Source organism: Trichinella spiralis (assembly GCF_000181795.1).
Source record: "Trichinella spiralis strain ISS 195 chromosome Unknown Scfld7, whole genome shotgun sequence".
Lineage (NCBI taxonomy): Eukaryota > Metazoa > Nematoda > Enoplea > Trichinellida > Trichinellidae > Trichinella > Trichinella spiralis.
The window spans coordinates 522,020-537,545 of NW_003526946.1; the positions used below are offsets into that span (position 1 = coordinate 522,020).

General features: G+C 33.2%; 7 protein-coding genes and 1 non-coding gene across 8 annotated transcripts; 4 read left to right on the top strand and 4 right to left on the bottom strand.

Annotated features, from left to right (window-relative positions):
* The first annotated feature begins 121 nt into the window (after positions 1-121).
* On the top strand, positions 122-1,168 carry Tsp_12130 (hypothetical protein). Its single transcript, XM_003373033.1, has 2 exons — positions 122-264; positions 592-1,168. The coding sequence occupies exons 1-2, from the start codon at positions 122-124 to the stop codon at positions 1,166-1,168; spliced, it is 720 nt and encodes a 239-aa protein (XP_003373081.1).
* An 8-nt stretch (positions 1,169-1,176) lies between these two features.
* Tsp_12129 (hypothetical protein) lies at positions 1,177-1,569 on the top strand. The gene has a single exon (XM_003373034.1). The coding sequence runs from the start codon at positions 1,177-1,179 to the stop codon at positions 1,567-1,569; it is 393 nt and encodes a 130-aa protein (XP_003373082.1).
* Positions 1,570-1,930: 361 nt separating this feature from the next.
* Tsp_12128 (molybdopterin converting factor, subunits 1/2) lies at positions 1,931-2,752 on the bottom strand. Its single transcript, XM_003373035.1, has 3 exons — positions 2,745-2,752; positions 2,253-2,350; positions 1,931-2,220 (listed from the first exon to the last, which is right to left on the bottom strand). Exons 1-3 carry the CDS (start codon positions 2,750-2,752, stop codon positions 1,931-1,933), a joined length of 396 nt encoding a protein of 131 aa, XP_003373083.1.
* Positions 2,753-3,805: 1,053 nt separating this feature from the next.
* Tsp_12127 (conserved hypothetical protein) lies at positions 3,806-5,417 on the top strand. Its single transcript, XM_003373036.1, has 2 exons — positions 3,806-3,864; positions 5,261-5,417. Exons 1-2 carry the CDS (start codon positions 3,806-3,808, stop codon positions 5,415-5,417), a joined length of 216 nt encoding a protein of 71 aa, XP_003373084.1.
* A 1,176-nt stretch (positions 5,418-6,593) lies between these two features.
* On the bottom strand, positions 6,594-10,439 carry Tsp_12125 (methyltransferase domain protein). The gene is made up of 10 exons (XM_003373037.1): positions 10,350-10,439; positions 10,060-10,297; positions 9,513-9,710; positions 9,390-9,460; positions 8,931-9,037; positions 8,787-8,884; positions 8,576-8,673; positions 7,464-7,745; positions 6,942-7,360; positions 6,594-6,759 (listed from the first exon to the last, which is right to left on the bottom strand). Exons 1-10 carry the CDS (start codon positions 10,437-10,439, stop codon positions 6,594-6,596), a joined length of 1,767 nt encoding a protein of 588 aa, XP_003373085.1.
* Tsp_12126 lies at positions 8,008-8,079 on the top strand. Its single transcript has one exon. It is a non-coding gene; the product is annotated as a tRNA-Pro (tRNA).
* Positions 10,440-13,532: 3,093 nt separating the features above from the next.
* Tsp_12124 (ATP-dependent RNA helicase vasa) lies at positions 13,533-14,396 on the bottom strand. The gene has a single exon (XM_003373038.1). It carries the CDS (start codon positions 14,394-14,396, stop codon positions 13,533-13,535), a length of 864 nt encoding a protein of 287 aa, XP_003373086.1.
* A 43-nt stretch (positions 14,397-14,439) lies between these two features.
* Positions 14,440-15,361, bottom strand: Tsp_12123a (conserved hypothetical protein; the record flags this gene model as incomplete). The annotated part of the gene is made up of 3 exons (XM_003373039.1): positions 14,440-14,541; positions 14,580-15,178; positions 15,236-15,361. Coding segments are annotated over 3 exons (827 nt in total), but the record flags the coding sequence as incomplete, so codon positions are not given.
* Positions 15,362-15,526: the final 165 nt, after the last annotated feature.

A 15,526-nucleotide genomic window follows, 5' to 3' on the forward strand; every position in this document is an offset into this window, starting at 1 on the left:
GAACAATTGAATATTTGAATGATTTTATTATTTTCTACTAAAAATAAGCTTAAAATTTCCGACAATGAAATGCAAACATTGTCAAGATCGTTTGATTAACAATTACGCGCAAGCTTATTAAATGAAGAAGCAAACAAATTCAAGTCAAGCACCAGTTTTCTGGTCCATAACATCATCAGCGATGTACGTCAGAGAAGAAATGAACCAAAATTATCAAATTACAGAACACAGATTCTCAAGTAATGATAAACCGAACAGGACAGCGTATTTCATTTAAGTTTCATTTAAATTTCTCATACACTTTATTGGATTAATGATTTTTTTAATATTAAAAAAACAAATATATATATATATTATTGATAATTAATTGTAAAATTATTGTTTTTCAACAGATCAAAGTGTCATTAAGTGTCGTAAATAGATAAATAAATAAATAAATAAATAAAATTTCACACTTTACCCAAAGTTGGTGGACCAGAAGAGGGACAACTGCATGGAAATAATTTTTTCGCCTAAAGATGAAAAATGATGATCAAGTAGCATGTAGAAATGATACAGTATGGAGAGTAGAGTAAATTTTTTAAAAAAAAGAACAAATTGGTGCTCTTACACGACATTTCACGTGTCCGTCGACGCCGGTAAATCTGCGTCCAGTTGTGGACAAAGCGTCGCTGAAGCACGAGTCGAGCAGGCAAGGGGATGTGACGTCGTTGGCGAGATTCGTGTCGACGTAGAGGGGCTGCTGGTCAGCGAGCCGGACAAGTGGTACTGGAGGGGGGCAGGGCACCGTGCACGACGAAGAATTGCGGCGACGTTCCACAGCGGCTTTCAACTTCATGCCGGCCAAATTCCACTGCTGCCGACAGTCGGTACGGTGGTAGTTGACCGCGTTGGATGTGACCGTCGCGTAGCAGCGTTGTTGCTCGTCGTCGCCACCGCCCTTCGCTGTTGGCTCTTGGCCACGGGAGGCAATGTCCGATTTGGACCGTGGTCGAAATTGGTCGCACAAAAATTGACCAAACTTTTTCGTCGAACTTTCACCTTTCCCTCGACTGGGACAAATGGAAAATTAATTATTAAATTTCAATTGGTCCAATTGAAACACAACACAACACCACACCATACCAGTCTGCATCGTCCAATTTTCGACCACTTCGAAAAGCTTTGAAATTCGGCATGAAGCTGAACCGACGCCCAGTGACAACTTGGCCGTTGCCTTGGGACTTGGTCGACGACCGCTTTTCGAACCGCTGCTCAGCAGTAGCGCAGTCGATGGCGCCGCCGCTGTTCACCAAATCAGCGGACTCCAATTTCACCAATGGTCGTCGATGCATCCGCACAGCCGAACTAAAGTGTTACAAGGGCAACCGACCGGCGGATATAACCACAATTGCAAACCGCTTCCGAAGACATGCATGCAGCCAACCAATTGGCAATTCTGAAACCAATTACCACCACAGCGGTGCAATAAACAAACAATCAGACAAACAAACAAACAAACAAATAAACAACAAAACCGGATTACTTGAATACAACTGGTTAGACAAAACAGTTTCCACAAAGAAATAAATAAACAATGGGAATTGGTTTCTTTGATGAGCTTGTTATTGAATAATTAAAAAAAATTCGTCCTCTAAATTTGATACCAATTTTAATCAAAAATCTGTCATCACTTTCACTCTCACTGCCTGTGCTTGGAGTGCATATCAATTCCATATATCAAGAAGCAACAAAGTTGGAGAAAAGAACAAAAGATTGCATGCATTCATCAGAACAACAACAACAACAAATGCAAAATGTTTCAAAAATATCATAAATAAATAATTACTGCACAAAGTAAAGTGAAAACAAACTAATAGATATATGCATAATTTATGTTGTACTCACACGCAATGTTGGCTCTGGTATGTGTATATGTTGTAATGTTGACTCAACCACCGCTCACTGGAGGTATGACGGCCACTTCCACCCCTTGGAACAAATGCACCTCGTCATCAAAGCGAACGTAATCTGAATTGACCGCAATTAGCAATGTTGAAGCGATCGGTCGAAGGGAGGGGAATTTTTCAACAATTAAAGCTTTCAAATCAGCGCCATACATTGGACGAACGGATTGGTGGAAAAGCGGCTTTTCCAATTCAAGCGAACAACTGCTCAAGCCGGTCAATTCACGAGCTTGGGCAAAGAATAAAATTTGCACAATTAATTTCGACCCGGAGTCTGTAATGTCGTTGGAATTTTGAACAGAAAACCCTTCTTTTCCATTATTCCAACAATCATCCGCTTCCATACCACACGTACACCACCATCAACAGCAACAATGAAAGCAACGTTTGTTATTTTGGAATACCTGAAAAACAACTGAAATTTATGTTTATATTAATATTAATTAATAAAATTTCATAAAATCTCAATAAACAAACAAAGTTACAATTATACTATACATATATGTACATGTGAATGGCAAACAAAGTTTTGCTTGAAAATATTGATCACCACGCCCCATTTCCAAGCACAAGCTTCACAACAACAAAATTGGCCGCTTTGCTAAATTTATCTCGCGCATCAATATTTTGCAAAGTTCAATTTCAGAATTTGAAACAAATTAAAATTCCAACTGACAAAACTTACGCAACAAAATATGAACTCGATGCCTACCCATTGATCATTTATAAATATATATATATATGCGTAGAAAATATTCCCAATCAAACAAACAGATTCGGATTTATTTCTAGTAATACTTGTCCATTCAGTAATTTTTATCATTAATAATATTTCATTCAGTCAAAATCATTAAATTTTATAATAAAGAAAATTGAAAAACAGATAAAAGATCATCGAATCAATGAAAACTTGATCTATTCATTTTAAGCGTTGTGTCATATTACAATTAATCATTATTAATGATCTCAGCAAACAACATAGCATCGCAGCAATTCAATGAATACTAAAAATAGTCCAGAAGCAACTTCTCTCGTTTCCTTATTATTATTAATAGGAAAAATCAATTTACAACTTTTTTCTTGTCATAAACACAAAGTATTGCTTAAAAGAAAATCAAATATAATATATATATGTATAACACCAGGGAATCATTGAAGTAATTGAATAAATGTACATACACAAACAAAAATCCCGACCACTACACACTGATTGATAATCAACTATTTAATAAAATTTTAGCAAAAAGAGTTCCCCGAATTATTTCTATTATTAAATTTTGCAAATGAAATTCAAGACCATGAAAGCATTGCGTATATATGCGTGTATGCAGCATTGAATGATATCAACGACAGCAACAACAAGCAATAAATAATTTTTCCACACCGGTTTCAAACTATTCAACTTTTAAATTAATCTTTTTGCATAACATAAACAAATCATTTCATTTATTCTGTTATTCATCGACTTTGCAAACAATAGAAACATTTTTCATTTAAAAATAAAACTTGATTTACATTTCAAATGCAATTTTATTACAAATTCAAATTGTCCATTTAGAAATAAAAATTACACACCGCATACGTAAAAATTTGCTTACAAACAAAACAATCAAATTCAAAATTTACTAGTCAAATGAAAATCAGCTGAATCGAACGAATGTTCAAATTTTCTTTCTTTTTTATTGATTTTATTTATATAATTAAATAATGATTTTCTCAAAATATTAATTTTTCCAAATATATGCATATAGCAGCGAATCAGTTAACAACGAAAGATTTTCCCAATTTCCAAAATAGATATATAATAAGAAAAAGAAATATTTCTTTTGCTTAATCAATTTTCAGCTGTCAGCTTTGGAATGTCAAATGAAAAATCTTTCTTCTTCAACCCATCACGCAGAGAAGAAAGAGAATATATGTAAATTTTTCAACAAATAACTAATTTACTATATCATTATTATTTATTTATTTCTACTTGTCATAATAATACAATAAACTTTCAATTCTCAATATCAATTTTTCAATACTGAATATGCAAACAAGCAAGTAAATACTTTTGTTCAAAATTCAAAACTGATGATAATGGAATAATTACCAATAATTGGTCCCTTTGAAAAATCGATTACTGCTTTACAGATATGTAACAAATTTAAAAAACATGATGATGAAACAATAACAAACACATCACATTAAAAATAACATATTTCAAAATTTATCATTAACAGCCTATATAACTGAAAAATAACAACGAAAAAACTAAATTCAAAGTATACGTTTGCGTTAAATGAAAATTATCAAAAATTGCATAACCTTGCAATGAGCATTCAAAATCAATTTCGACAAACATACACCATCTGTGCTTGCATATCAAAAATGAATTCTAATAATAATAATAACAGCAGCAACAACAACAACAATAATAATAATTAATGATTTTAAACTGCAAAAAATTTGATTACCTCAAATTAATTTAAATTTGAAAAAAATATATACATTAATCAACCATAAATGATTTTAAAAAAATACAGCTAAAAACAATATGATCAAACATTTCGTTATATTTGACCACAATAAATAAATCAATGCAGAAAACAAGTCTAATGAAAAATTTCATCACTGAAGTAATAATAGAATTGATCAACTTTGCAAATTAAAGCAAAGCATTATTCAACTAAGTGAGTGAATAATTCGAGCTCTTCAAGAAATTTCCAAATGCGCTCCGCTTTTCATTTTACATATTAAATGAAGCCATTAGTTGAATGAAATAAAAAATCATTAATATGGAAATAACAATTTGAAAAGAAAATAAATTTACCGCTTCAATTAAAGTTCTATATTTTATAAACAGATCGAATTACAATCATTTCAAATTTGAAAGGAAATTAAACAAAAAAAATTTTAATCAAAACAGAGCAAATATGTTAACAGTGCTTTGCTTCATTTGAATGTATTCTATTCAAATGTAAAAGACACGGTTATAAATAAAATTTACATTTCACTATTCACTTTTCTTCATAACTAACACAAATAATTTTAAAATGTAAAATTTATCAGTGAAAAATAATAATAACAAAACAAAAAATAACCCTCAAATACAAAATACTGATCAACTGTTGTAATCTTGTGAAACACAGCAATTCTGAAACAACATTAATGCAATATTTCATGCATTCGACTTTATTTCAATTTTCCCTTTAAAGTTAACACAAATACAGTTGATTACTAACGACGATTATTCATTGCAAACATTCGATTTGATCTGTTTTACAAATCCTTAATTTTTCAGAATTATTTTAAATTATACAAATGTACAGCAAAAAATATGTACAGATTATTAAAAATTTCAACAACAATTTTTCGAGAGCAGAATCATGTTTATCCGTGCACGTGATAATTGAATTAGAATTTAACACAAACAAGTTGGGCAATGAAGCGTGTCAACGCGAAGCTCAGAAAACAATCTGCGACTAGCTAGTTAATTATTGTCAATTTCAGGCACAAAATTGCACAAATTTTTCCTTGAATACTTATCAAAATGGTGTAACTTGAAAACCGTCTTTAAACTTTAAACAAAACAAATAAAAGTGAGCCGACAAAGCATAAACATAAATACGAATAAATTAGATCAACAAAACTCAAATTCCTCCAGTGAAAATACAATACTTGAACTTACTACGCAAGAGAATACAGCAAATAACTGATCATTCACCAGTTTAACAAATCGTCGAATTGGACTTGTGCCAAAGTACCACCTACCTAAGAATACAGTAATGTGATTTTCACGTTAAAAATTGACTTCATTTGAAATTTTGCTGTAATTTGCTAGCTATGAAAAATGTAGAGCAAATTTTATTAAATAATTCACTCTGAAATTACAGCATTAATAACAACAAATATTTCGAATAGAAATCTAGAATGCATTTGATTACTAACAGTGACAGCAAAATAATTTATACAAATATTCAAATGATGTAGCAGTTGCGCATGAATTGCAATGTCAATTTTAAATCTGTACAAAGTAACCTAAAACCTGAAATTCTATATCTATTTAAAAAAAATGAATCAACATTAATTGCACTGAAACATTTTGTGTAAAAGAAATTCTTTCGGCCTGTGCAATGAATAATTTACACGCTGTAGCACGTGCATTTCACGCGATTACAAGCACAACGTACTTTACTTTACTTTACTTCTACATTAAATAAATAAATATCAAAAAAAAAGTACAATTTGCAAAAATAAACATTACATGAACGCAATGAACACTTCAATGTATTACTGGAGAGGTGATTTGAGAAAGCATAATTAACATCTCTACGTAGCGAGTGTCCTGCTGCAAACTCAATTGCAAGTGCTCATCTTAATCCAATAAACAGAAATTGTTGTTGCTTTACCAGCTTGACGATACAGCACTCTTAGCAAAAACAACAATCACAAATCAAACAATATTATTACCAATCATCTACTAATATTACAATACATACATATATATATATAATTCCATTGGGAACAATTTGCAAATAACTTGTATAAATAGAAGTGAACAGTAATTTTTTAAAACTTTTGACTGAGAAATTTTAATAGCCAATTTATTGGGGATATTCTCGCAATGTATTCTTATGTACGAAAACTTGAAATAAAGCCGATTCAATGAAAATAATAAATGCTGAGCTTAGTCATAATGATCGGCAATTTGATCGCAAGCATTGCAGCTGAACACGCGATAGCTTTTATTGAAAATATGCACAAAAGTACTTTTTTCATAAATTTTAATGTCCTCATAAAATATACAAATGAATGATATGAAGAAAAACTATAATTGCATAGCAATAATTAATTAAAATATTCCTTAAATAATACTATTGATTTTGTCTTATTGAATCTTTTATAACAGCAAACAAATTTATATAATTTCATTAATTTTCTAATAAAATCAAAAGATAACAAAATTAAAAATAGAAATAAGTTTAATTTTCTTTTTTTACTATAACACACCAATTTCCTTGTTCATAATATGATTCTACTACAATGCAACGGCTGACTTGTTGACAAAGAGATTGCAGTTCGTTCTCTTTGAAAACGTGATAATATCGCAGAAACATTTCACGCCGCTTATCATCAATATCATTAGATTTATTAAATTTGCTTTTGGCAAATTTCCAAGGAACCAGCAAATCTTGACTTTGAAACTGCTGTCTATTCTTGTGGACAGGAAATATTTCCTTGGATGTGGACAAGGATGAGGATGGAATTTCATCGTCGTTGCAAAATGAATATTCTTTCTTTTTGCCACTTTTCAAGTAAAAAGATTCATTCCCATCACGACGCTGTTCCATTGCCCAAACGTAAATTAAAGCCTGTCCTCCTGGTCGAAGTATGCGAACAATTTCTTCTACAGCACGACGCCGCCGATTCTAAAATCAAAATTCCAAATTCCTTTTTCAAATTAATTAATTAATTAATTAAACCAATAAATAATCGTATTATTATTACTTCTGTAGGGAGATGATGAATTACCGAAATTGATAAAGCTGCATCGAACATGTCGTCCAAAACAGGAAGATCACAACAGTCAGCTTGAAAAATATTGAACCCTTTACTTCGACAAATGCTGCATAATGCGAAAGCACGATCGCAACCAACATTTACAATATCTTTTTTGCATAATAAATATTTTCCATTGCCACAACCGACATCCAAAAGCAGACTACCATTTGAAATTGATTCAATAAAACGCTTTACACCTGGCCACAATGAATGCCGAGTTTGATCAAAATGATCCGCAATTTGCTCATAAACCTAAAATAAAACTTTTCATATTAAATACAATATATTCATTTTTGAATTTCAACATCTTTGAACAAATCATCTAAGCATTATTTATAATTGAAATGTTCGATTCGAATTTTCTCTATGGTCTCAACAATGTTTATTTGTCTAGTAGGTAAACAAGTTTCGCGGAAAGCAAAGACAGGATTTTATTATTTTAAACTTTTCAACCATTAAACTGAACAGCAGTAAACTTATGTATATATACCAATCATAGGACACTACAAAACAAGGGTTAGTGGTCTAGTGGTATGATTCTCGCTTTGGGTGCGAGAGGCCCGGGGTTCGATTCCCCGCTAACCCCCACTCTTTTCAACTCAAATGCATTCAGCCTTATTTATTAAAATTAATTGTACTCATTGAACATATTCTTGTATCATCTTTGATCTAATCGAAAACACCACCACTTCCTTATCATCATTCAAATAAACCACTATTATCATTTATCCATTGAATCACTTAAGCAATTTTAATTACATTCTTCATTTAATGCTTATTTAATACACTACAGTTACTTGAAACCTACACAAAACACATACAGTATATAATACAATAAACAAAAACAATGACTTAAAATGGAAATCACTGACATTAATACTGACAAGATAACAGAACTTGTATATCATACAGTTTACTGTAAAATAATTATACGACATTCCTGAAAACTGTAATAGATTAAAACCGCAGTAATTTATCATTTTGGCAGCATTTAGTTCTTCACCTAATACATATAACCGAAAGTTTTATTGTTTTCTTAGGCGGATCATTTAACAAACAAATATTTAATGTAAAAGAGCTACCTGATGAACGTAAACATTTTCAACGCTATTTAGATCTGTAACGCTCTGACCAGTATCATTTGTACAACAGTCACAGCAATTTTTCGAACAAGATGAATCTAAAAAAAGTTACAATTTTCAATTAATGATACAAAATTTCATAGTTCCTTTTAGTAACAATCTGTATTTTATAACTGCTCGATTAAAAAGTGCTAAAAGTGAGCGAGCATACTTTCTGCAGGACCGACGTTGCGGAATGTGAAGGATATTCGTTTGTCTCGCTTTAACAATCGACCATCACATGCAAGATCGTACTTCTTCGATGATATTCTAAAACAATACAAATAAATATAAATAATCACAAGTCCACTCATACCCATGCTTCCAAATATCTTTTGCTTCATCTTTCAAAATTAACAAACTTCTTCTGGGCAAAATTAAAGAATAGTGCTCATTTGTATCTTTCTTAAAGCTCATAACTGCCTAAAACAATGATGCTTCAGAAAGATTTAATGAAAAAGAAGAAAAACAAAAATTACTTGCTAAATTATTTACAAATAATTTATCAATATTTGTAAATAAATCTACTAGTTATTTTTTGCAAATCTTCTTAATAAAATTCTACTGTCATCATACAGAAATCGACAGTTTTACATATGAAATTAAAAATACTTTGTTATAAATACAAAATGATACTTTATTTATAAAATTTAAAATTTAAAAATTATATGATAGCATATTCACAGCATCACAGAAGATATGATGATGATGAGGGAAGTTTTAAGGATGAAAATAACAACACAAAAAATATGCATGATAAACATTTATTACTCACATCACTAACAAGGCTCAACGATACAACTTCCCCTTTTATCAGAGGAGAATTATCGCCATGGAGGGGAATTCCTAAAATATACTAATTAAAATTAAAACACATTTTTATTCACCTTTGCTCCACCTTGGCCAGGTTCATAGAAGTTAACAGTTATCTGATTTGGAAGTGCTGAAATAAATCCATGAAATAGCATGCGTTCACATAAGGAATGGCAAAGATCTGGAATTGGCTGTTTCGCCGGTTTTTCGATATCGGGTTCGTTGGTAGTATAAATAAAATCATAACCAAAGTGCAAAACTGTGCGATTTTTCAACTTTGATCCTAAAACATCATAATTCATATTGTTTTGAAAAATTCAAATAAAATTACCACCATCCGGGCAAAGTGAAATGCAATCATTTGCAAGCTGAATCAACAAAAGTTCCTCTTTTTCGGAAACAAAATTTTCCTCCAACCGTAAGCCCACAGGCACTGATGCCACAGGGTTTGTGGACACAACATTTGGCACTGAAACAAACAAAGAATGCCAAAATTTATATAATATTAAATACTTAAAAATTTAAAATTTTCATCTTGCTATTAAATATCAATAGTCCCCGTCCTGTGATATTCATGAAAAACATATTTCAGATGAATACATAAATAATTTGAATCAACACGCATAAATTACCTGTCTGAACATATAAAAAATAAAAAGCAACATTTTTTTCTAATGAATACGGTTTGCAACCTTGAAATTGCTCAAACAGTGTAATAGCATCTTGTATTGAATCGAAGTGAACAAAGGAATATGGCTTATGAATGCGAACATAAATGTCAAAAGTGCCAGCAGCATGCTCAGCGCAGAAGTGTCGCAGTTCTTCAGGAGAGACTCCACAGTCCAGACCACCGTTAGCCACAAACAAATTCTCAAAACAAATAGTGCAAATACAAAATTGCATTTTCATCAAAAATTCAAACCTGAGAAGGTTGTTCAGTAATTACCACATCTGGCTCGTGTTTTTGCAAAGAAGCAATCAATTTGCGAAGTTTTCTCTCAATTTTCTTCATCTTTTTCTACATTGCAATAAATGTGAAAAAATTGCTTTCAAATAATACAAACAGTTCTTGTGTAGATAATTAATTAGTGGAAAACTGTCAAATAACGTAACATTATTGTCATAAATAAGCAATCTGTTCAAATGATTCGCAATAGGTATAATTTTTGAAATTTGTAAAGATTATTTTAAAACATAAAATAAAAAATAATTTTCATATTACATTTTCAACTTTAAATGGAAAAATAGACGTGTAAAATATTCTCGCCAGTTTACAGTATAATGACATGAAAGTTCGAATAAAAAATATAACAGAGTAGAAACAAAAATCGTACAAAAACAAATTGAATGAAAGTATAAATTTAATTTGTATATTAATTGTTGTAAACATTTCGATTAAAATTGCCAGGAATGATTTTGTTAAATACTAAAAGCAGTTGCTTTGAGATTACCGATTTTGTGATAAAATTTTTCAATAAATGAAAATATTTGACTTTTTTACAAGATCAACGACTTTTTTCAAATGTTTAAAGTGGATAAAAGTGATACTTTACTGCAGATCATGATTAAAATTAGTAATAAAATATCTTTTTTTTGGCAAACAGTTTCATTTCAGTTGTAAAATCATTTTAAATTTCAACGATCAATTTGCACCTCTTATTTGAATTTAATATTTTTTGAAGGTTTTATTTTATTTTTACATTTTTAAATATCTGTTTATTTTTCTGGTTCTTGGTCAAAGAAGAAACAGCCTCTTCAGTTTCAATTAAGCAGCATTGAAAAATTGGCAGTTCCATTTCTTGATATTCATAGCCATCTTTCCTTTGTGGTAAATACAAACAGCTTACAAACGAAAACAGATGCTCACAAATTGTTGGCATCCATTGTCAGCTGTGCAATCGCTTGGTCACCTGAATAATGAACAATGAGTGAACAGATTTATGGGAATAATTTCTAAAAACAAATCACGTGGTAATTTGATATCTTGCAAAAAATAACAATAACAATACTTTATCACATGAACATCGAAAAAGAAAAAAGAACAACGGATTATTTTATTTTTGCATAAATCCAATAATAATAATAATAATAATAATAATAATAATAATAATAATAATAATAATAATTAGGATTAGGATTAGAAATGCGACTTTATGATTATCTTTTTGTTTCACGTTTGTTGTACATTTGACCTGAGGGAAGAAATGAATCATTCCGAATGAGGAGTAGCTTTTTGACCAGGGTCAGAGACTGGCAAAAGGTGAACAATTGTCGGAAAAGTACAAAACTTCCCCATGTGCGGTTGTAAATTTATCTGACAGTTTAATTGATGCCAATAAATCAATCATTACCTGAGCAAAGTTCACACTGTGTGAGGTAAAAGTAAAAAATAAAAAACATTAAAGTTGTTTTCCCCGAATGTTCATATTTCCAGTAACATTGTATCTTGTCTATTTTGATTTAAATAAATAAATAAATATATTGATTATTTTATCAAAACGTTTCAATTCTTATTTTATTGATAATTGTTTTTTATACTTCATTCGATCACGTCGAACGAACAAGAAAACGCTGGTCCAGTGGTTAAAACCCCCCATTCCAAAAAAAATTTCCATTTTTTCCATCGATTTCCGATTTCGATGAAAATAAAATTTAAATAAATTAAATAAAAGCTATCTTTGCAACGAAAACAAAAATTTAGCTTTGGATGCAAGAACAAATTCAACAATGCTAGCAAAAGAACAGCGAATGCTTATTGAAATAGTAATTGAAAATTGTTATTATTGAACGGCATATTTTGAACCATTACGCTGTGGTCATTTATTGTATGATACGGTCGGCGGCAGGATGAAAAGATATGCGTGCGGTGGTGACCAATTAATTGTCCAGTTATCGGTCACAACCATCTCTGTACGTTAGCATCATACTGCATGCGGTTATTATCGTAATTTCAGTTAATTATAATCGCAATGCAATTTTGCTATCTTGAACTGAATCAAACAAAGAAACTTTGTTTAATTGGAAATTTTTTACTTATCATCCATGAATGATGGATACTGTAAGATTGAATGAAAAGAAACAAAATGTTGCATTCAGCGTTGCAAATTTTTTTCATTTTCACAGCGATAAAACGATGTTGCAATAATAAAACAACAATAAAAATCGATTTTTTATAAAATTAAAAATATTTTATTTCTATTATTACTATTTTCAGTTGATAATTTGTTTTCTGACGGTATATATGTATATATTTTTTTTTCTAATACCGATCGAGATTGACTATTAAATAATATACATCTATTGCTGTGAACAACTGCTTGCGCCTGTTTGACAGTTGTTGCATCCACACAGCAGGTATCCTTAAACTCCATGCAAAACAAATGGGATGGACAACAACTGACCACACTATTCATTTTCTTCACGCAGCTGTATATATATATATCAATAAAGGTCAATATTGTTTTTCTTGTCTATCGTATTCATCATTTATTATTATAATAATTTTTTTATAGCTTCTACAAATTTATCTACAAACAGCCTCTTTCTTGGCAAAATTTTCATTTTTCACGTTCAGTGAACAAAACTCGGCTTCGACATTAGCGGAGAAAAGCAACGCTACCAATTTACGAACTCACATTTGGAATTGTTTCGAAATTTGATAATTTTTTAAAATCTGTTTTCTCTATCTCTCATCACGTTCAGTTCGAATTCACTTTATTATTGAATAAAATATTTTTTAAAAAAATTCGCTTTGAATAGAGAACGAAGAAAACCATTGCAAACCAATAATTATTTTCCATAAACACTTTTACTACTTTTCAAACAAAACACAACACAAGCATGAAAAAATAAATAGGTACAATATTTGCAAAGACAAAAAACTTAATTCATAAGTTTTTCAAAACAATTTGCAAATGCAATCTTTTACCATTTCAAAAATACATTTCTAAAGACACAAGGGATATATATATATATATATTGTATATGCGTATAATGTATGTATACGTAGGTATGTACGGTATGTATGTATATATTTTGTTCAAAAAATACCATTATTATTATTATTATAATATAATTGTGCTTTGTTGTTGTGTTCTGGAGATTTTTACCATCCGTAATCTTCATCAACAGACTGCTCTTGGAGTTGCGTGGTGCCGAGCTCTACATTGCCACCGCCGGAATTCTGAGCTGATGGAAAAGTGCTGTATTCGACATCGTCGTCGGTGTCGCTGAGCAAAAAGTTTGGAACATCCTGACCACACCTCTGCAGCATATCGGCCAAGTCTTTCGCAATCGCTTGGTCGTCTCGCCAGCTGAAGAAGCTGATCGCTCGTCCCGGGTTGCCTACACGCCCAGTTCTACCAATGCGGTGAACATAGTCGTCGACGCATTTGGGCATGTCGAAATTGATCACATAGTCCACGCCGGCTATGTCGAGACCCCGAGCCGCGACATCCGTAGCCACCAACACGTTCGCCTTGCCTTGTTTGAAATTTCTCAACGCTTTCTCACGCTCGTACTGTTCCCGGTCTCCGTGTATGCTTGTCGACTTGAAACCGTTGTTCAACAATTCCATCGACACAATATCCGCCATTCGTTTGCGCGAGACGAAAATCAATATTTTCGGAATCTCGTTGCGACCTTCGTACTCTTCTGAAATTTCTCTCAAAATATTCAACAACTGATCGTCTTTAGCTTGGTATTTCGCCAGCCGGATACTTTGCATAATATCCTGGTTGGCACTGCCCAGGATACCGATAATTTTAAAAATGAAATCGTCACGCAAAAATTGACGCGCCAACGACTGCACTTCGACCGGAAACGTAGCGGAAAACATGGCCGTGATGAACTCGCCGACCGGAAGCGTGCTCGCTATTTGGCGGACCGTCGCCTCGAAGCCCATGTCCAACATTCGGTCGGCTTCGTCGAAAATGAAAAATCTGCAGAAGTTCAACGTCACCTTCTGCATCTCCATGAACTGGACGAGACGGCCAGGGGTCGCGACCACGATGTCACACCCTCGCCACAGTTCGCTCAGCTGGTACTGGACGCTCACGCCGCCGTAAGCCACGGCACACCGAAACCCTGTATCGACCAACAAGCTCCTGCACACGCTGAACACTTGCTGGGCCAATTCTCGAGTCGGAACTACCACGGCCGCTTGGGGGGCTATTTTCCCCGGGATACGTTCGCGCTCTTCAAGAAGCGAAATGATCGGCAACAAAAAGGCAGCGGTTTTGCCGGAGCCCGTCTGCGCGCAGACCATCAAATCTCTGCGTTGCAAAAGTACTGGAATCGCGTGACGTTGGACAAGGGTCGGAACCGTCATCTGCAATTTGCTGATGTTTTTCAGCAGAACATCGCTGAAGCCAAATTCTTGGAATGAATTCTTCGGAGCGGGGCAATTGACGCCTCTCGTCTCAACATCCACTTCCATTTGTTTCTCGAAATTAATACCCTTCGAAATGTACAACGAGTTGAAATCCGCCTCGTCCAACTCTTTCGGCACGTACGTCACGGGCGGTCTTCGATGTTCGACGCCACGGCTGCCGTCGGGCACATCACTCTGATTGTTATATCTATCTGCTCCAGCCCTTTCGTATCCGAAATCATCTCTTCCACTTCCAAAACCACCACCACCACCACCTCGTCCACGTCCAGAATTCCCGAATCCACCACCTCGTCCACGTCCAGAATCTCCAAAACGGCCACCTCGTCCACGTCCATAAATCTCCCGGAAACCGATGCCTCCTCGACGATAATAGTGTCAGATACCGTTCGACCGACCAGTTCCGAGTTATTTGCAACCCATTGCTGCTTCATCTATGTGATGTCGAAAAAGCTTCCTACAGCGTGTTTCAAATATCGGCGATGCGTTCCACATGAGGTCGACGCGAGCTGCCATGAGATGACTTATTATAGGCCCATGGGAAACTGAGAGAGTAAATATTGTAAATGACGCCGTCTCCTCGCGACATGCAACTCGCACGCTATTAATCTTAAATATTGAATCGACAGAGTACTCGACGGGTTGTGTCTTGTGCTGATACACTACGACCGAGTAGTGAAGGAGCAGGAAAGATCTTACGCCTAGCGTTC